The sequence below is a fragment of the Gymnoscopelus braueri genome (genome assembly GCF_963280865.1).
Source record: "Gymnoscopelus braueri genome assembly, chromosome: 21".
NCBI classification, from domain to species: Eukaryota; Metazoa; Chordata; class Actinopteri; order Myctophiformes; family Myctophidae; genus Gymnoscopelus; species Gymnoscopelus braueri.
Window position 1 is genome coordinate 27,167,134 of NC_137623.1, and position 22,245 is coordinate 27,189,378.

General features: G+C 39.6%; 2 protein-coding genes across 3 annotated transcripts in view; both read right to left on the reverse strand.

Moving 5' to 3' along the window:
- The window catches only part of stau2 (staufen double-stranded RNA binding protein 2), a 126,037-nt gene extending 119,782 nt beyond the window's left edge, over positions 1–6,255 (reverse strand). Inside the window, exons 1-4 of one of the 2 annotated variants that reach the window (XM_080417832.1) lie at positions 6,152–6,255; positions 3,779–3,989; positions 3,297–3,427; positions 1,284–1,410 (exon numbers count right to left, since the gene is read on the reverse strand). In XM_080417832.1, the coding sequence (XP_080273958.1) occupies positions 1,284–1,410; positions 3,297–3,427; positions 3,779–3,980 (460 nt within the window). In that variant the 5' untranslated portion in view covers positions 3,981–3,989; positions 6,152–6,255. Of the gene's footprint in view, positions 1–1,283; positions 1,444–3,296; positions 3,428–3,778; positions 3,990–6,151 lie in introns of both variants that reach the window. The other variant, XM_080417831.1, reaches the window with a different exon arrangement.
- A 2,416-nt stretch (positions 6,256–8,671) lies between these two features.
- ube2wb (ubiquitin conjugating enzyme E2 Wb) lies at positions 8,672–20,806 on the reverse strand. The gene is made up of 6 exons (XM_080418039.1): positions 20,765–20,806; positions 18,206–18,297; positions 14,318–14,420; positions 11,672–11,827; positions 11,114–11,189; positions 8,672–10,953 (listed from the first exon to the last, which is right to left on the reverse strand). Exons 1-6 carry the CDS (start codon positions 20,777–20,779, stop codon positions 10,940–10,942), a joined length of 456 nt encoding a protein of 151 aa, XP_080274165.1. The 5' UTR covers positions 20,780–20,806; the 3' UTR covers positions 8,672–10,939.
- Positions 20,807–22,245: the final 1,439 nt, after the last annotated feature.

Here is a 22,245-nt window from a genome sequence, read left to right on the forward strand (position 1 = left end):
GAGGTTTTCTTTGCAAAAAATGGTTGGCAGTAATCATTTCTAGTCAATGGTTTAAAACATGCAAAAACACCGGTATTATGGTATTCTCAGTTCATGCTGTCAAACTATAACCATCATTCTAATAGTTCATAGCTTTGGTTAGAAAATATCTTATTTTCTTATAGCACTTTTAAAAGACGTCTAACAGTGACATCATCGATGGGGAATCCAAGCTAATAGAAACTACAGGCTTTCTATTCCTGGAAAGTTAGCATGCTATAATGGAAGCCATTGTTCTCGCGACAATAAAAAAATTGAAATCTTGAAGAAGAAAAAAAAAGCTTCCTAACGATGATGTCACTGGTAGACAGACGGGTTTCTGAAGTGTCCACAGCCCTCCTATGAGACACTAGCCTGGTAAACCCTCCCTCCGGAAATCTCATTTCCATTTGATTTCAGGAGTGAGTCTGGCCTGATCCGCCTTTCTGCAATATTGGCTGTGTATGCCAAACGGCCGAGCCTATCAGCGTCGTCGCTCATTGTTCTGTGATTGACAGCTTACGTTGGCCAATCAGGTGGCGAGTTCGAGTGAGCCCAAAACACGAACGGCAGCCATCTTTTTCTTGTGCGGCCAATTCTCCGCTATTTTTTTACTTCAAAAAGCTCTCTAACTTCTATTTTGAGGCACGGAATTTACTTATAAGATATCGTTTGGATAGAATTTAGTTGTTTAACTTCATATATGTGGTCAATTAATCATGACAAAGCCTATTTAAAAATAAAAATTTAGAGAACCGGTAGGGGCGGGCAGTGACACCATTGTATCCGAAAAAGGCAACCCATTTTGGGTATGGCTGTCTCAAAAGTCCCGTCGCGTCACATTAAGACTGGTGAACTGCTGATTGGCTGAAGGGGAAAAATTATCATTGGCTGAAGGGGTTGTCAGTCAACGGTATTACTCCCGCCTAACTACAGCACAGCCAATATTGCAGAAAGGCGGATCAGACCAGACTCACTCCTGAAATCAAATGGAAATGAGATTTCCGGAGGGAGGGTTTACCAGGCTAATGAGACACAGACTGAGTCGAAAAAAAATTACACAATTTTATCTGGAGCATTAGTGAGGATCTAATATATGAAGATAGGTTGAAAATGGGTGAAGTCGTCCTTTAACTTAATTTATTTCAGATGCTAATTAAGGACATTCTAAAAAGAACACACACACAAAATATTCCCTCTTCAAACTATAGTTACAATAGAGTTTATGTGAGGTGCTGGGTGGCAATGGTTGGTGGTTTCAGTACCTGGATTGCTGTTGATATCCACTCTGGGGGAGCGGGGTGCTGGTCTAGGGAGGACGCTCTCTTCCAGAGCTTTGGAGGCTGTGGTGTGCTGGGCCTTTTTGATGCTGGTGCCCTCTGCCTCCCACACCTGCTCCCCAAGAGACAACTGCACTGTGAAGATCTGCAACAGTGACACCCACAGGCAGAGAGACGTTACTACTCAGGCCGCCTGCAAGCCATTTGTTTTATACTAGTGGGCCTAACTGTGGTTGTCAGATGATATAGGGCTTAATCAAACTAATCGATTATCGATTTAATCGATTATAATAAAAAATATTGGTCATCGACTTTAATAAAAAATGATCAATTTTGGAGAAGAAAAAAACAATAAAAGACATTTTCTTTCAATTTCTTTTTCAAAATGATGAAAATAGGAGAGCTACAAGATCACAACGCATCGCGATGCGACACGCTGTGAGCATGAAAATGCTGGCTATTGGCTATTTCCACTATTTTGTAGGTATAAAATAAGGATTTAGTGGTTAATCAGACTAATCAATGTAGCCAATTATAAATAAAAATATGAAAATAGTTTCACGTGATTCGATGATATAAAAAAACACTTCTCAATTATTTGATTAATCTAAAAAGTTATTGATAGAATAATCACTAAGAAGATAATCGAGTATTGCATAATACACAGTACATCTCACAGCCACCAAAACCAAACTTCAAAGCATGAGTTATTCTTATCAACAATTCTAATAACTTGTTTTTGGATCAAGCCATCTTCCAACAAGCAGAGACTGCCTGTGAATACACTGCTGTTACATCCTAGCTAAAGTTCTGCTAACTTTAGTGTGTACAAAATAGTTAGAACAGTTGTCTAGTTGTCATAGCAACACATTATTATAAAGTCAAATCAAATCCAACTTTATTTATAAAGTTGACCCGTTTGGGTAGAAGATAAATTACGCTTTGACCTTCATGCAATACCAGTAGTGGTCCTACCTGATGACAGGATCTAAGCAGACTACATCTACCGCAGTTGGTTAGTTATATTGTAATAACATACTCTACCATACAGATTGGTCTAAATAACATTTTATTCACTAGAAGAAATTATGGATTACAGCTTTAAGTAATCTTACTACAGTATCTCTGTCAGGTCGGGCGGCTGAAGGCCAGAAATTATGTTTTAGCCCCTGTACCTGCCTGTGTGCCTGGAACAGCTAAACTCCTACAGCACTCGACCGATCGGCGTGAAACTTTACACGCACACTCCCAGTAAGAAAAGGAAGAACCCCAATATACGCACTATAACAGGTCTTTCATGTTTTGGCCTATAACTCCTGTCTCCTGAACCGTAGGTTCACAACTATCCATATAGGACCTGCCCATTTGTGCCCGACTAGATATTCCGCCGTTTTGTTGTCAAAAACTCACACAAATATGTACACATTATATGGAGTCATGTTATAAAGATGTATCAGTCAGATTGACTTCCAAATTGTGTGGGCAAGGCCAGTTCCTGCCAAATCACGAACTGATTCGTCTGTCACCTGACTGCCAGGCCGTCTTGAACCAGAATGCCACCTCTGGTGATTAGCATTTTGCTGTCCAGATCAACAATCCAATCTGTGGTCGCAGGCAGCATTGTCTGGCTGCCCATTTTGGCAGTTATTGTGAGAGTAATAGAGCACCGAAGTCTGACGTAATTTACGCATCCTACTTGGGTCACAGTATTTATTCCCCATTCTGAATTCCCATAGATTTGTTTAATATCGCATCAAATAAGAACTGTGTTCCAAGAACAAACAAATGAGCCCAACAGTTTGACTCATATGGATATGAAGCGTCAACTGGCGTCGAGAAAACTCTGTTTCTGCTGTTTTCTTGTGTTGGAAGATGGTTCAACGCAAACAATTAGTATTAGGGGTTGTTTTGTTTTGTTTATTTGTGTGAGTTACTATTTGATCTGTCTTTCCTTTGTTTCCATTTTTTAAACACCAGTATAATTTCCCAGCTTCAAACCTTAGCATGTGCAGGTCCTCTCTCGTTGAGGAGCTTGTACTGTGGTTGGATCCTATTGAAACGGGCTAACTCATTCACCAAACACATGGGAGTTTTCTCTTTAGGGTTTGCCATGTTCTCCTGGGGTGGGCCTGAAAAAAAGAACACAAAACAGAACTTGTGAGATACTCTGCTCCACACAAAAATCGATCATTTAAATGAATAGATGGACTGAATCGATAATCACTGAAACTATTTTGTGCCAGGGATTTTTCAAAAATAGCAGATCTACAAGCTCAAAGCGCATCACTCGGTGCCGCGCTTTGAGGTTGTAGATCTGCTATTTTTTAATAGCCAAATTATAAAATATGGCTAAAATGGTTAAAATGATTGTGGCGCTATATTAACTAATCTAGCTGACCCCCTGGTACCCCCCCCCCCCTGGACCCCACTTTGAGAACCAATGTTCTATGTATTGCATTGATGTGTGTGGGGCAGTCTACCTGGTGGGGAGGCAGACACAGGGGCGTCCCCATATCCGACTGAAGGAGCAGGGCAGCCGGGCGTGGGGGCCGGGCCTGTGCCGTTGACAGAGGGCTGCAGACCCAGGGATCCTGGGCTGGCCATGGCCGTGGGGGGGGCCACTCCGGGGGAGAGGCCAGGACCAGCCAGGGGTGCTGAGGTCTGCACTTTCACTTGAGCCATGCTCTATTCCTGGAAGCAGAGAGAAACAATCACACGTTCACTAGAGCTCGTTAGCAACAATTATCTAATTATCACAAATAAGACAGGCAAGTGAAACTGAGACTAGTAAACTACTCTCGAGAGGACTCCTGAATAGTGACAAATTGCAATAGAAAGTGAATAAATAAGGTGGCTAATGAAACAAACAGACCCGAAAAAAATATCCTGAAAGCTCAAATACAAATGTTAACTGAGGGCTTTAGGTCAGATGGCCACTGTCAATAGAAAACAAGAGTGTTTATCCATGTAAAGAAAAAAACAGATCCATCTCCATTGAAAGGCGTCTTAACTGGCAAAGCATGAAAAACAGTAACACCATCCAAACCTAGAAGGCATGGGCCAAGTTCACATTCTGATCCACTGGCAGTTAATGCACCCAGACAATGAACCTTTATATGAAGGAGCTTTCCTCATCTTACTGCTGCTAAGGTGACGCCCTGTGTGAAAGCAGACAGTGGGTTCCAAAGAGAACACACACAACACAGGCCTGCTGAGACTCCTTCCTAGTTTATTTTCATTATTCACTAAAAAATTAACTAATAAATGCATTTTCTTGTTTTTATTCATGTAATAACTTTGGTCATTTCTGAAATGGCCTATTGATTATTTCACCAATATAAAAATGTTATGGACTGAATAATTGGCAGTATGTTGCACTGCAGCTGAGCATGACTTTTGCAGGTATGTTTTTGTTTTTATTTGATGAACATTTGACCTGGTTTACTGTTAAGAGGCATGGCATGCCTATAAAAGACATGCATAAATACTCGTACTAATACTCAAAAGATTGACATTTTGTACTACAAGAAAATGTCAGCCAGGAGAATCCAGATTATACGGGCATACTGGCTTCCTCCTGTAATATAACCAGGTGAAACCAATATCAGAGAGAAAAAGGGGCCCCTGTGGTTCCCATGGACCTCAGAAGGAACATAGCCCAGTACCATGCACAAAGAATAGAGAGGGAGAGAGAGAAAGAGAGAATGTTTATTTAAGTGCATGCAGTATGACATGACACTGACACCCATGCATCATGCATGCATGCAGTGCATCCTAATATCCATGCATCATGCATGCATGCAGTGCATCTTAAAATCCATGCATCATGCATGCATGCAGTGCATCTTCTTAATATCCATGCATCATGCATGCATGCAGTATGACATTAACGCCTTGCATGTCACTGAGACAACCAAACGTACAGTGTGGCATCTAAATATCCATGCATGCATGCAGTGCACCTGATGTTGTCCAGGTCAGAAGAAACGTTCTTTAAAAAGCCTCCTATTCTTTAAACCGACAGGCAGCTGAAGAATGTAAAGTGCAGCGCGAACGTATACATCGACCCTGCTGGCCTGATGATGATTCCCTTCCATATTATGGATGTGATATGATGAAGGCAGGTCATATTTTGGCTAAAAGGGAAGCAGACCACTTTAACCTACAGTGATATGGATGTGACATGATGAAGCCAGGTCGTTTTGTGGCTGCAGGGAAGCAGACCATTTGAACCTACAGTGTGATATGGATGTGATATTATGAAGCCAGGTCATTTTGTGGCGGCAGGGAAGCAGACCATTTTAACATACAGTGATATGGGTGTGATATGAAGCCAGGTCATTTTGTGGCAACAGGGAAGCAGACCATTTTAACCTTACAGTGCTGCTGCTGCTACAAGGGCTGCACACACACAGCTTAGCATCTCCAGGCGAGCTACCATAACCGTTAGCAGACTAAGCTAACGTCATCCTTTTTTTCCTCTTGCTGCCTGCAAATGAAAATGTCAGCTTCCAGAAATCACGACAAGCTAAGCACACACACCGTCACATTGTCACGCTCCGTGACAGTTTGTCATCTTTGATAATAAATGAACATGAACTATATGTCTAAATCTATCCCTAGTTTATCCCCCCCCCCCGGTTAAAACTCAACATCATGGCTGCTGACCGACCGAGCGACCGGCCCTAGCAGCCAAACCAACCCCCCTGTCTGTGGGCTCTGAGTCTCTCTCCACAACGTCCCCCGTTCCTCTCCGTGCACCGCCACGACACGCACGCAAACACGATAGCGTGCACGCTAGTCTACCGACCCCACGACGCCGAAGGGACGAACATTTCATGGTATATTTTTACCTTTTGTCCAGGGCCAGACCCCAGTTACACCTCCAACATTGGCAAACACTAAAGAGAACTGGATGGGAGTCGGAAGAGACCACCATTGCAAAAATTGTGGGTTAAAATCGAAATGTATCAAAGTGTGCCGTTTTGTTGGGAAGTGTTTTGTTAATGAGCGTTTATTTTCTGGTCGGTTTCAGTGTGCTTGTTATGTTGAATTTGGCGTTCGTTACGATGAGGTGTGTGTGTACTGAGTAGGTATGAAAGACAGCGGTACCCGCCGACATGAGCAGAATGGTTCGGTCTTGCTTTGCTTCCTGTGTCAGGGAGGAGGGCCACACATACAATCTCAGAATTAAAAAACAAAACAAACCTTGTCTTTTTTTTCTGCACATTGTAGTAATCCTGTGGATGCTGTGACCATTATGTATGATGTATTTGACACATAAAAAAAAGAAAAAATATATTTAGAAAAAAAAGAACAAGAACAACAAGATATATATATATATATATTTAAACTTTGTTAAGTATTGTGATTTGAATTTCTATATGCAATGCAGAATTGGATGAACTGGAAGAATGCCTCACTCAGTGAGATGATGCTGAAATCAGACAGATTATAGATGCTCATCATCACTCATTCTGTGTACTGTCCATCCTGTTGTTCATAGATAGAAAGCAATCGTGACCTTGTAGCTCACTAAGGATCATGCCATTGGACTGCAGGTGAATTTCAACCTCTAAAAAAAAATCGATTAAATTAATCACGTTATGTTTCATTTATAAATAAACATAATGACTGTTATAGCTACTGATGGACCAATAGGAGGCGCCATAAATCCACTCTCTTGGAAATGCCACCACCAGATAAATGCTACTCTGTCAGCATTATACTTTAAAGCTATGAAGTGATGATGGATGGTTACAATCTCAGTCTCACTCTATTACTTCTGCATATCACAAAATTCGGAGGATCAAAATTGTTTGTACAAACTATGACACTAATTATCTCAGGGTTTCCACAAATATCTTTCTAGATGCGGCTTTTCAGTGATTGATGACCAATGCACAGGGAATTAGGGTCACAAAAGGAAATGTATGCAACACATATTAGTATTCCCGGAAGTTTCCCCTCTTCAGTGGTACGCCACGCCGACCTGTGTTGCTGCCAACAGATTTTTGTATATTTTAAGTCAGGGCCATAGCCAGCAATTCTGGGCCCTATGAAAAGATATGATACTGGGCCCTTATATTGATTATCACATTGATACTGCTATTTGGGCCCCAATGAATCAATATCACCTTTCCTTGAGCAAGAACAAAAGAAACCAAAGTAATACTGTACCGGATAAGTCATTATCGATGCATGGTATAAATATATCAATGATTTTATTTAGGTGTGCTGTATAGCAGTGGTTCTCAAAGTGGGGTCTGGTGACTCTCAGGGGGTCCTAGAGGGGGTTCCAAGGGGTCCCCAGCAGTTTACCCACTTAGCTGATATACAAGCTCACAACTTGTGCGCATACTGTTGTTTTGGGTGGGATCCTTGACTTTTTTTGGCCTTTTTGTTTTTTACCCCCCTTTCTCCCAATTTAGTTATGCCAATTGATTCCTCCCCAGACACATTTCTGTGTTGTCACTGCTGTTGTATCCTACCGACTCACCTGCCAGTGAGGAGCCCCCAACGGGAGGACGTAGAGCCAAAGTCCTACTCCTCCCTCCCAACGCTCTCTGCTGACAGGCACCGCCCCAAGCACGGAGGAATATGTGAAGTGACAAATATCACCCTCCCCCCAAAAACGGGCCAATTGTGTTCATAGACGCTTGACCAAGCTGGATGGAACCACTGCTCTATAGAAACCTGTAAGAGGCTGGGTGAGAGTGACTATAGTTTTTGGACTGTCAAATAGGTCAATCCCATTGCATTTAGTAGAACATGGCTTATAACACCTCAAGATAGTCTCCACAGTAATCAGATCTTTACTCACCAACACCAACTTGCCATTGAACACAATGTCGCATAATTGTATTACTTTAATGCCATTCCCAATAAGCTAATGGGATGATTGACCTTCTGGATTTCAACTGCCTGTTCAGCAGTTTAAAAGTTTGAAGAATGCAAAGACTCAGAAGAGGGCGGCCAAAGCGTCCCGACTTGAAATGGTCTACTCAGCAGTTCAGCTACTTTAATAACTTTAGTTAGTTAGTTCAGATTCATCCACAGTTAACCACTTGAACCCTAGCATCCCTATTCTGGGCATGTCATAATAGGCGAACATTCAGCAAAAATAAGATTTACAGGTTCACAACGCACTGCGTTGTGACCTTGTAGATCAGCCATTTTCCAGAGATTTGGTCTAGAGAGGGGAAAAAAAGGAGTGGGCCCAGGATAGACCCTTGGGGAAGCTCCGGCCAACAAATTATAGTGGTTAAAGGCAATAGATATATGCTAACATTTATGCTCACAGGGAGTGAAAGAAATATACGGTATATACACACACACTATGTGTAATTTTACAAACACAGAGTAAGCCCAAGTTGAATTAAAAGTGAATCTTTGCTTTTATTATTGATTATGAAAATGAACAGGCACCTATAACATGGAGCTTGAACATCCCAGAAATAAAATTTCCAATATAAATAACAGCACACCCCCATTAGTGTTGATCACTCACAACAACCTTCAAGCTAAGAATTCAAACCACATTGAAAGAAAAAGGAAAAATGAAGAAAAACAAACCGAGACACATCCAGAACCTTGTCATAATATTAACTCTTAAGGTTTTCAAATCTCCACTGATCTACTGTCCATTGATGAAGGCTCTCCTGTCCCTGCTCTAATGCCATTGTGTCTGTATTTACACATTTCAATCCTGCCCTTTGTCACTTCACAGCAACAGCATAGACTACAGTGAAGCAAATGCGAAAATCATTGGTTAAATACATGTCTTTATGTAATCAAGAGTTTTTAGATAGCAGTGTGCTGTGGTAATCTCCTCTACAGTATATTTTCACATTCACTCAAGACTCATTCAAGATAAACTCGACTAGACCCATGGAAATAAAGTAAATACAATACAAACAACCCAGGATGGAAAATTCAAGTATTCCCAAATGGATGGCGACCAAAAAAAAAAGTATTTCTTTAGGAATGGAGTGATTATTGTCTGAAATGACAAAGCCACACGGCCTCCAACAAGTGGAGGTTGTAAATTCAATCCCATAAAACTCATTACAAAACATTATGGATAGACATGTGGTTGTCGCAATGTCTGTTGCCATTAAGAAATGAGCAGGGTTTAAACTGCATGCATCCCCACTGTAAAACTACTAAACCTTTTGACCAACAATTGCGTTGTTGACTGTACATATCTTAATTAGCAAAAGATGCTGACAAACTTTCAAAGTCATAAAGCACTCCTATAGTCATTCTGCTATAAAGTAAATCCACCCGTTGTTAATTTCTGTCACATCATCCAACAATTGAAAGACTTATATACACAATAGTTTTCAGACATGTTATAATTTTACAACGTAACAGTCTCTTTTGGTGAAAATATAGTTAAATTCAAAATATCTGATAGGAATCTTTTTAGAGGTGATCTCTTTATTGAAAAAAGTACCTGAGCCAAAACTCTGACCAGGGGGAATCACGAAAGCCTTACCTTTAAGATTATATTATACAGACTCCTTTTCACCATTCACCAACATTACAATTCTGGAGATTATAATAGAGATTTTTAAATTAAATAACATAAATAAACAATTCAAACATACCCGGCCCCATCGCAGACACCCCCTTCTCAAAGAATCAGCTATCTTAAAAACAGAAAAGTATAAAAACTCAACATTTAAAATCAAGACATTTTAGAAGATAAAAGCATTAATCCATTTTTTTCTTCCTTTTCTTTAAAAAACAAAAAGTATCATACAAACAAAAACGGATCACGTGACAATGTTCTTGCAGACATTCGTTACAAGGAAGTGATACTGCCCTACATCTTTCTAGGCTTACAAAACAGACCGGTTAGCTATGCTGCAGGCCATCGTTACAAAGCAATGTAACGTCATAGGCTAAACAAGGTCTACCATTATCCTGCCATAATCCTACAGTGTCAACATTCCGTCCTACAGCAGGAAGAGCCACAATCAGGTCTGAGTTTGAAAGATAAAGAGGAGAATTATTTTTCTCCGATTTTTTACTCTAGATAAATGGTTACAAACTAAAACCCTTTAACCTGAAAAATAAGTAGCAGAGAGCTGCTTACATTACAGCTGCAAATGGGAATACCATTATAGTTGTGCCTTTATAGATAGATACTTTCACAGTGAGGACAAACAAAAAAGGACACCTTTTCTTGGGGTTACGATGGTCAGATCCCTTCCATAAAACTTTTAGATTTGGATTTTCTTGTGTAGGCCCAAGCATGCATCCATGTGGTTATTGCACAACACGAGGACCTTAAAATGCACCCATACACACAAAACATAAACGAGAATAACTTTTAAAACAAGAATCCATAATAATCTCACTACAAATCCACCTTCCTCGCTTGATGCATTACTACCTTTTTGCCAAGCAATCCACCTTGGGTGCATATAAACGTTCCTTAATTTTTGTTTTCTATGTTACAACCAGCTAAATCATGCATCCAACTGCCCAGGGGTAATGCAGTCAAGAGTCTCCAGAGCATGGTGTCCATTTTTCCAGTCAAAGGTCAGAGTTCAAAGACTGAATGATTTAAAAAGTGCTTTATGTAGGTCAGTAGGACTTCTTTCTTCTGGGATTATTACAAAGTTTCTACATTAGCATGTATCATCTGTGAAGAGAAATAATAGTACTCCAGATTAGAAAAACGGTCCACTGACACTGTATTATGTGCATTTAGTTTCAAAGACAGTTAACCTGCTTTTCTTTCATCATCATCATAGTTTTAATTTCTAATTGACAAACTTCAGACAGAAAGAGTTCATTCTTACCATGATACCACCATTTTGTCTTCTTTGGATTTTTGTTACATGTTCTTACGTAAAAGGAGTTATCGGGCGGTCGTCTCTGCAGAAGCACAAATAAATAAATACATACAAGTCATTCCATGAACATGTCCTCCATGTGCCACCCATAGAAACAAGTGCTAACCGTTTGCATAGTACAGTGGTTCTCAAAGCAGGGTCCGGGGACCCCCAGGGGTCCTTGAGGGCTCCCACGGCAAAATGTGTTAATATAGGATCAAAATCAGTTCAAAGACTTCAACCCTATATTCATCAGCTATTTTAAAATGGATGATCAAAAAGCTCACAACACATCACGTTGTTAGCTTGTAGATCTGCTATATTCAAAATCATCTTGAACAATTTGTTGTGGAATATTGTTGAAACACTTTAACATTACAAATCTTTCACAAAATATTTTCAGAGGGGGCCTGAAGCCAAATACATCTTCATTTGGGGGTCCTTGGCATGAAAAGGTTTGAGAACCACTGGTAGAGTACATACAGTAATGAAGCAGTTTAGTTAACCACCAAGAGATTTCCTTACCTTCTCTTTGCAGCTGGACAACATGCTGATAATGCTAAGACAAACTGATTGCACTGACAGAGCAGGCGACCAATCTTCTGTTAGTATGGATAGACAGATGTGACCATTGCTATACACATGGGGGTGGACCGGTATATTATCTCCTGTGAACATTACCTGCAACAAATGGAACAAAGGAAAATGGTTTTAAAGAGAGATTCAAAGGTAGACTTGAAGTAGTCCATCCTTTCAGAGCACTTCCAACTCTGATGGACAGGATTGAAATGGGTTGGATTGATGATGAATGGGATTGTCCAAATTGTCTAGTAGTACAATACAAATATTTGAGCCCGATTTGAATGGAGGGAGAAAATAAATTGGGTTTTTTTTTACATTGAAATGAGGGGGTAGAGCAAGTAGTAGTCACATTAATGGCAGAAAATAATGAGACTTGCTGCATAAGCTCAGGCTTAGCCCTCTACAGCAACATGAGGCAGTGGGATTAGGAGAAAGAGGGGCCGTTATGGGGTGAGAGGAATAGCGAATTGGGAGGCGAGACCAGCAGAGTAAAGATAAATAGAAATAGAAAGAGGGCACAGGGACACAAGCCATTAGAAAGGGGGGAGAAGGGAGAAGATATGGGAGGTGTGATGAGGAGGAGAGAAACAGAGTGCACGGAGTTAGAGGAGAGAGAGTCTGGTGGGAGTTAAGTGGGAATAATGGTGGGTAACAATGAGTAGAGGCAGGCTGGCACCTGACAGGGCCTCACATGAGAGTGAGGGCCTCCCATCACGAGGAGCCAAAGAAAGAGAGTTGTAGTGATTTGAAGGGTGGTGGGTTGAGAGGGGGAGTAATGCATCCAATTCTCAACACTTAAAAAAAAGGGATAGTTCACCCAATAAATGACTTTTTTCTATCGATTAGTCACCAAAAATGTGATGACCGGCAGCGGTTCCGGTAGGAGACACAAAGAGTCTCCTTTGTGTCTCCTACCGGAACCGCCAATCAAATTATTGGCTTAGGAATGCGACAAAAACTAAAAAATATCCATGAATTCAAGTCTCCATGGGGTGATTAATCGATTTAAAAAAAAGTTATTTTGGGGGCGAACTATCCCTTTAACCACTTGAGCCTTGTATACTTCACTTTGTTGTACAGCGAATTGTGAAAATAGCCGATCTACTGTACAAGCTCACAACGGATCTGACTTTTTGCCCTTTTTTTTACCTTTCGGAAAATTTTACCGTCTTTACAAATATAATGACATGCTGAACAGGGAGGCCAGGGAAAAAGTGGTTAATGAACAACAGTACAGCAGGAACATCACAAGATGAGGCTATTATGACAGGGCACTAGAGATATGGACGCTAAGAGTGTCGTCTGGGTTTAAGTGGAATGATGGTTTTATTTATATACTGTGTGTGTGGTATATATTCAGAAGTGGGGTCTTTTAAAAACATGTCAACAAACTTTTGAGCTGCGCTTCCAAAAGGTTGACATAAGTTCCAACAACAATCAAAAGAAAGTAATAATGACATGGACCCGTTTTCTTAGAGCCAACAAATCAATGTTAAATATTGACCCTGTCCTTTCAAAAAGCACCATTGGTAATGCTTTTACTACACAAATAAATGCTGTGCACAGTAATACGGTAAGTAGAACACATGCACATCATATACCTTCCTCCTACCATATATCTTCCTCCTTTACACAGGCAAATATGCTGTCACAATGTTTGTAGTTATAAATGGAGACTCTCACACAATGAATAAACATCTGCCCTGGATATCTTTCACACGGCATACAAAGTGCAAAAGAAAGGCAACTATAATGCCAGCCTGTTGCGCCCATTGCGAGGTGGCCGGCGTAATTTTCATTCTCTATTTTTAGGCCATCTTGATATGTTGATATGTAAAATAAGATTGGCGAGTTAAGCTAATCCCTTCAAACATGGCCTCAGTGGGAGCTCCATGCTGATGTCTCTTCCTGGCTCCAATGTGCCCGAGCCAGAAATTATTGACCCATGTGTTTTATGTGCAAGCAGCTGGTTAGGAGACACACACACACACACACACACTCTTTATCACATCACAATTTTCTTGTAGATAGTATTAACAATGTTCAGGATTAATATCAGACAGTAATTGAGGGTTAGCCCCAAAGATTCTGTACATTTCCATATTGTTGATGTTGGGCACACATCTTGTATGTCCACATTTCAACATTCTTGTTAATTAATGCCCTACTTCATCGTACTAGAGTGTCACGCAAGATTAGTGACAATAACAGGTCTGCCAACCCACAACAAAAGGGAAAGTGGTTAAGTCTTGTCTGTGGGTTTTATAAATAGTGAACCAATGAAAAGTATTAACAAGATCTTGTGACTAAATAATAACACGATTGGATCTATTGGAACACACTCCTTTTACATTTCCTGAAAAGTGAGCTTCTGGACATGCAAGGTTTATACCCGACAGCGATGATATGCTTGAATACTACACTAAAGAGACGTTTTTCCTGCAATGAACTGGACATCATCACTCATCATTCAGACAAAATGGAGTGTTACTAAGCAACATGCATTGCGTTGGAGCATGCCCTACAGCTGAGTCAACGCTCACATCTACCCACCCATTGTTGATGCATAAACTCGCTGCTCATGCTTACCTGAGGTGAATCAAAGGGATATCGACTACTGAATTTGAAAAGCAGCTGGAATTTCTCTCCTTCATAGAGTGTGCCAGAGGCTCCCTCCATATCTACAATCCACCTGAAACGAAAATGTATGTCAATGTTAATGAGGCATTTCATTTAATACCACTTAAGATGCACTGTCAAATAAATGTGGAATAGACAAGATCAGAATGTTTGTAAACAAAGAAAGGGGTATTTCCGGGTAGAATGTCTGTCTATGGACGCTTTTGCAATATAAAATAAAGCGTCCAGATTGAACATTACTCTAGGTTTTTCAACCTGTGGATATTTATAACAAAATATATTTTTAATAATCATTAACAATATCATGAGTGTCCCGTTCTTCCTGAAATAAGGTTAATTAATAGTACCGTTTGAAAGAGACGCAGCCGGCATTATATACCCGGAGACACATTTTTGATTGTGGAGATGATTCGGTGTATAGAGTACCGGTACTAGTTAATGTCAAATGTCTAATGGTCATATAGAATCTCATTAGCTGGGGCATAGCAAAGGACAGAAATTTGGATTGTTCTACCAGTTCCCAAAACTGGATTGACAGGATTTCTAATTTCGCTCCTTGGCAGGCACTGGCTCTATTACCAGCCCACTGACCTAATCCTATGAGTCTTTTTGTATTTATTAACTAGAATCCAAAACCTAGAAATCAATGTCAATTTAATGGATCTCCAGTGCAGTCCAGTGTCAAATCTTTAGTCGAATATTCAAAGTGGTAGATAATCAAATGTATGAGAAGTATGTACACATTATAAGCAGAACACCTGCATATTTATTTCTAGGCTAGTCAACTTAAATCTAGTCAACGTAAATTCCTTTGAAGATTGGATAAAAATATGGAGCGATTGAGAACATTTTGTGGATTTGTATGCATTTGGTCAGATCAATGGTCATGCTAAGCTACCAGAAAAGTGCAAAGGTGATCAGGTCATTCAAGTAGAACCAGTCCTTCATTCACCTGAGCACTGTCTTTAGATAAGCCATCAAATTACAGAGAAATCTGATAAGAGGCCCAATAACACAGGGGTCATCTCATGCCATCATTTTTTGCACACCAAGAAGAAACCAACCAGCTTGTGAATGTAGTGTAATGGTTTCTAGCCTGGTTAAAAGCCTGGTGTAGCAAAATAAAGAAATTAGATCTGAAGTCTTGCATTTTTATCTTTGGAAGTGCTGCCATTTCCTCTCATTTGCCGATTGTGTTTTTAATATATATAAAATGTGCAGTAGGGCTTATTACATAATTGCATATAATTTCTTAACATATACAACTACCTAGGAGGGACGTATCCCTCTTATTCCTAAACAGCCTTTTCACAGACCATGTGCGGACTGACTTGTACCATGCATTATCTCTGTTAATTAAAAAATACTAGCCTTATAAAGCCTTCTTACACACAAGATCTTCATACTACATACAAGGCCTTGAATGTTGTTGTGAGAATTTACTTACAACTTGTAATATTCTGCAAGGGTATGACATTGAATTGCATAAAACTGAGCATGAATCCACCCGTCTTAGCGGTGAAAGACATAATAGTTGAAATCTACTATTAAAGTGCAGTAGCCCAACATGTGTCTACTGTCAAGTGATTGCCTGTTGCCTGTTGAGGGGCAAAGATCTTAGAGGAGGAGAACATTTGAACATTGATAGCAGAACACCACACCACTATGTCTGACCCAAATTACTTCCATGCAGGCAGCCCAGATATGACACTATAGAGAGCCAGTGGACCTGCGGCAGTTGTTCTGTTGTTATAGAGCCTTGTGTCTCTTTCACGTTTAGCCAGAAGCAATTTAGCATTTAGTTCTACACAGAAGGTCAACCCCGTTTAATACTTCATCCATTTAGTTGCAGACAGTCGGCGAGCATTGGTATAGTGTCAGCAGCATTCCATTCCTTACTGGAGGGACGCTTAGAGGCAGATAGCGTCGCTGTGCATGATGCCCGGCTACACCTGATCCAGTCCACTCTGCTGCTCTGAAAACTGTAGAGGACTCTAAGGACAGTCTTCTCAGCTTGCTCAAATTCCCCATAGGCTAGAGATTACATTGGACAACAAAAATAGCACCCAAGCTATTTAATGAAAGTGAGGGGAAGCACAAGCCAGGTGACAGGGTCTGCACTACAGCGCTTATACACTGAAGTGAGCTTCTCTTTATTCTTTGCAGTGAATTACTCCTGTGAGGTCGTTGTCATTGTCAACCTCTGCAAACTGTGCTCTCACGTATTCAACTATAAAGACATTGTGAAACATTGAGCACCACCCAGAGACAGAGTGTACTATGTAAACAAATGCTATTAAACTGAAAACACATGGTTGGTTATCTTATCACTGTCACATGCACAACACTGACAGCCATGAGAACCAGTGACCACTGACTACCTTAGTTACCAAAAAGGACAACGTTAGCTTGAAGGTCAAGCAGTGTACCTTCCTTCAAAAAGGATCCGTGGGATAACAACAAAAACAAAACCAGAAAAAGACGAAAGCACTGTAAGTGACTAGAACTGTGGAAGCAAAAAGAAACACTAATCACAACAGAAATTTCCAGGGACAATGACACATACATGCCATCACAAAACAACAAGGATACATACTGAACTTGCAAGCCAGCTGAACTAGTCCAGAGAATTGTGTAACCATGGCACCGTTCACAAAAGACAAAACAATATGGTGAAAGGATTGCTATGAGGAAGAGACACAATTATAAATGTTTCAATGCTACAACACAAGGGCTACATTCCAAAACACCTGAAAGCATTCTTTGGCAAGACCATAGTAGTAGATTCTTAACAGCAGAGAGTGATGCACCCCTGGCCTGCAGCTGAAAGACTTCTTCTGAATGACGGCCACATTTTTACTTCAATACAATCTGCAAGGTCATGTCTCGATTCCTCTTTACTGCTCATCAGACACAATCCGACTCAGGCAGCAGCAATATAGTAACCACTGTGGGTTTCAAGGGGACATCAGGCACACAGACATGAAGGTCAGCTGAGCAGTCTCAGTCTGTTCCATGCTACACTAGCCTCCATGCTCACATGCCAAATTGTTAAATATTTTATAAGGGGGAATAGTGACACTGCGCATTAGAGATGCTCTGGCGAGGGCCCTGAGTAGCCAGACGCCAGGATGACCCCAATACTTCCTCATCCATCACGGCATGCATAGTTACCTAGAACTCGCCTAGTGTATGTCTTTTTTGTATGTCGTCATCTGTGTTTTTTAGTACTGCAGCTTTTAAGTCCTTAACTCCAAGACAAATTTCGGACACAAATAAAGTGAACCTTGACCTTGAACAGTGGTTCTCAAAGTGGTCCCGGCCTCCCGGGCATAGCATTACAAACAGTTCAACCACTTTAAACCTATACAATACATGCAATCTGATCTGCAATTTGAAAATAGCAGATCTACAAGCTCACAATGCATCCCATCACTACACATTTTGAGGTTGTAGATCTGCAATTTTCAAAAATAATCTTAAATAACAATTATGACACAAATCTTGTATGGGGATCCCTGGCACAGCATTTCTTCAGATATAGGGGTCCGTGGTCAAATTCATTTTTGGGGTAGGGGGTCCTTGACGTGAAAAAGTTTGAGGTATGACCTACAATACCATTACTAGAATACTACTAGAGCTGCTTCTTCTACAGTAAAAGTAGCACCAGACATGGTGGAACAGCTGTCCCCATCACAACAATGCAATATACTTCACCTTTGCACAGTGGATTTATATGCATGTTTTCAATTTATGTGAATATGAAGTGTAGTGAAATGTAGTATTAATTTTGACGGGTGTGCGCGTGTGGAAATTATTTTTATCAACAATACTTACTGCGTAATAGTGTTCTGTACACTCTTCTCGTTAAGTAACATTCCTGGAGGTGGATCATTTTGCAGAGCTAACAGTTCCTTTTGTAGCCTTTTCTGTTGTAAAGAGCAGATATTGTAAAGTTACTTACACATGTAATGACTTGGACGATATATGATCATAAATCGAGGTGCAGACAAAAAAAAAAAAAAAAACATAGTTATATATAAACTATCCCAGGAAAACTATGTATTGACTTTAAAGGTCTGTGATTCTACTGAAGCGGATTTAAATGGCCTCAGTTTATAATGTAAAAAACTGAAAATTAAAATACAATAAGGACTAAGAGAGTCATGTGCTGTAAAACTGTATGCAGTGAATCATCGCTGGCCGACTAAGTAAAACATATCAGGAGAATGCAGGATTAACAAAACTATACCATGTAGAGGCTCATTATGTTAGGTAGTATATGGACATGGGAGTAGGCCTGCCACAATTATTACATAATCACATTTATTTGATAAAAGATATAATATGATTTTTGCATAATCGTCATAATCATTTCCATGCTGAAAAATGTTCCCATATTGTCAAACATTTCCAAAAACAGTTTTATTTTATCGTATTTAAAACATTTTCAAAAATAGTGTAGATAGCCGATCTACCAGCTAAAAACGCATACGCATCACGTTGTGATGTGACTTTGGATGTATGCACTTCTATGCATTAAAATGACATGAACTCAATGTACTTCTGAAGAGCAGTTGAAATGAGTTGTTATACAGTTTTATGCTTGTTTTCTATGTCATAAATTAATTTAGTTTTGGGTATTTATTTATTTAGATTGATACAGAATTGTTTGTTTGTTTTCTGATGCTGCTTGCTATCTTGAATCTTTGTCAGTTTAGTATAGCAGTGGTTCTCAAAGTGGGGTCCGGGGACCCCCAGGGGTCCTTGAGAGGGTCCCCAACAAAATGAGTCAATATTGCATCAAAATCTTGTTTCACCACTTTAACCCTATATACATACATACATCTATTATGAGCTTGTAGATCAGCTATTTTCTCATTATCTTGAAAGAAATTTGGAAAATTTTGAATATTTTTAAAACACTTTAACAACACAAATCTGGTATGGGGGTCCCTGGCACAAAATCTTTTCAGATGGGGGTCCACGGCCAAATGCATATTAATTTAGGGGTCCTTGCATGAAAAGGTGTGAGACTGAAAACCACTGCTGTTGTATAGAACTTATGAAGCTAATACAAAGTATTCTCCGGTCTTCTATAATTGCCCTCTATGACAAAAAAATAATATTTTATTTTAGAAACAGTTCATCTTTTAATAAAGAGACAACGCCCATCGCAAGTTGATGGTGTCATTTGTCCATCTGTGGTCCAGCCCTATAGAATGTATGGAATGCATGTGCAAATAAAACATATTTACATTTATATTGATGCTCATATTAACATTAGGAAGTATTGAGTCGTTTTTTTATTAGCACATGCATTCCATAGAGCTTTTTAACTCTATGGTTGGACCAGACATGGGCAAATTACATCATCAACTTGCGACAACACCCACTTGAGTAAAAGATTAACCGTTTCTAAACTAAATAAAATATTTAAGTTGTTTTAATTTTCTAATTTTTGTTATAGAGGACAATTAGAATGTATTAAGGCATATTTGGCGTATTATCCAGGGATCCTTTTAACAGCAAAACAAATAAAACAAAGTGTCGAAAGGAGAGCTCCACGGGGATAAGAATAATAACATCACAATTTAACACTTGTACAAGTATAAACAATATGGTTTAACGACTTAAACCCCATATGGTTGAGCCAAGCTCATAGCGCGGCACTCGGTGCCGCGCTATGAGCTTGTAGATCTGCTATTTTTCAAAAATCATGAACATTAGTGATTTTTTTTTAATATATGTCTTTTCTAAGGAAACACAAATCTTTGGTTCTGGGGGTTCCTGGGCCCTGGCACAACATATTTACAGATGGGGGTCCGCGGCCAAATAGATATAACAATTTGGGGGTCCCTGGCATGAAAAAGTTTGAGAAGCTCTGCTCTAGATATCTACAGATCAGCAGGGAGTGAACGATATATTATAACTCTAGGGGGGTGAAGTCAACATTTAGCTGCAAGCTAACAGTATCTACTGTCTGTATTTACTGCCTTCATTTAGAGATACATCAATGTATTCATAACAAAAGTGACATGATTCCAACTGAAATGTAAACTTTTTTCCAGCTGAAATAAAAGATATGCATTTATTATCGCGTGATGATGAAGTCAGAATAGATCCCTATAAAGCCTTTAGGCTCAATGGTGATGATGATGATGACGGGCTAGCGAGGTTTAGCCCGAGAGCTAAACGGACAAATAATACAAACACTAGTCTTCAAGCGAACACTAGTGTCACATTGTTATTGTCTTCATATGGTTTATGACGCAGAACAACACGTTAACGTGGACGCAGACAGAAGCAGACATGTCGTCTAAAACTAAAAAGATGACAGTTACTAAGGGTTTAACTAATAATAAATGTACGCTCGCTGTCAGATTGTGTTCTTACCTGCATCGACGCCATGTTGGAAACCCCCCTGCATCAGCGTCGGGTACCTTTTTACCTTGAATCTGTCGGAGGAGGAGGAGGAGTGGGTTCTCAAACTTTCTCATGTCGAGGACCTCCCAAATTAATTGTTTTTGGCAGTGGTGTAAAGTAACTAAGTACTTTTACTCAAGTACTGTACTTAAGTAAAAATGTTGAGGTATTTTTTTTACTTTACTGGAGTATTTCCAATTTTCAATACTTTTACTTCTACTCCACTAGCCTACATCTCAAAGGCAAATATTGCACTTTTACTCCACTACAATTATTTGAAAACTTTAGTTACTAGTTTCTCTGTAGATTTAGATCATTATTAAAACCACTTCAGAAAAATGAAAATAGCAGATCTACAAGCTCACAATTGAGTACGTTTTCCACCACTGCTAAATTAATTAATTAATGCACTTGGACCCCCATCTGAAAATGTTTTGTGCCAGGGACCTCCCTCCTCCTGTACAACATTTTGTGTTAAAATGTTAATGTTAAAATTATATATTCCTAATTATTCTCTTTTTTTCCCCCAAGATAAAAAAGCAGATCTACAAGTTTGGGTGGTTTGAGAACCTCGGTCACTTTATCTTAGAGAGAGTGCCCTGAAATACACGGTATATGTCAAGGCCCCCCAGGGCCATCTATAACTTGAAACACATTTAATATTTTTTTAATCATCATAATTTTTACATGCCTATGGCATGCCTTACAAGGAAAAATAAATTACCCAGAGCAGCAACGCACAGCCTTACGTCATGGAGTCACATGGCTCAGTGGAAGTGTTGTTTTGACACAACAAAATAAGCTGCTTGTGACAGAGAAAATGTCTCGTCACCTCCCTCCGTGCAACGTTTCAATACATTGTAGTTATAGGAAGGGTAAATAGAGTTTTCTACCAAAATGGACATATATATATATAATATGGCAACTACATATTTGAGGCGGAATAGACAGGGCTGAAGGCCAGGGTGATGAGGGTATAGGGGTCAATGACCTCTAGTGGTGGGAGAAGTACTCACATTTTTTTTGTAAAAGTATCAATACTGCAATGTAGAAATACTCTGTTACAAGTATAAGTCCGGAATTCAAAATTGACTTGAGTAAAAGTACAAAAGTATTTAACCCTAACCCTAACTCTAGGTATCAAAATGTACTTAAATTACCAAAAGTAGAAAGTACTCATTATGCAGAATGTCCCATTTCACAAGTTTTCAAATGCATAACAATCTTTTGAAAATAGCCGATCTACAAGCTCACAATGTGTGAAGCATTGTGAGCTTGTAGATCGGCTATTTTCAAATGGTCGAAATGTATATAGGGCTGAAGTGGTTAATATATGTTTTGTAATGATAATCAAATTCTACAAAGTAACTTGTAACCAAAGTTTTCAAATAATTGTAGTGGAGTAAAAGTACAATATTTGCCTTTGAGATGTAGTGGAGTAGAAGAAAAAA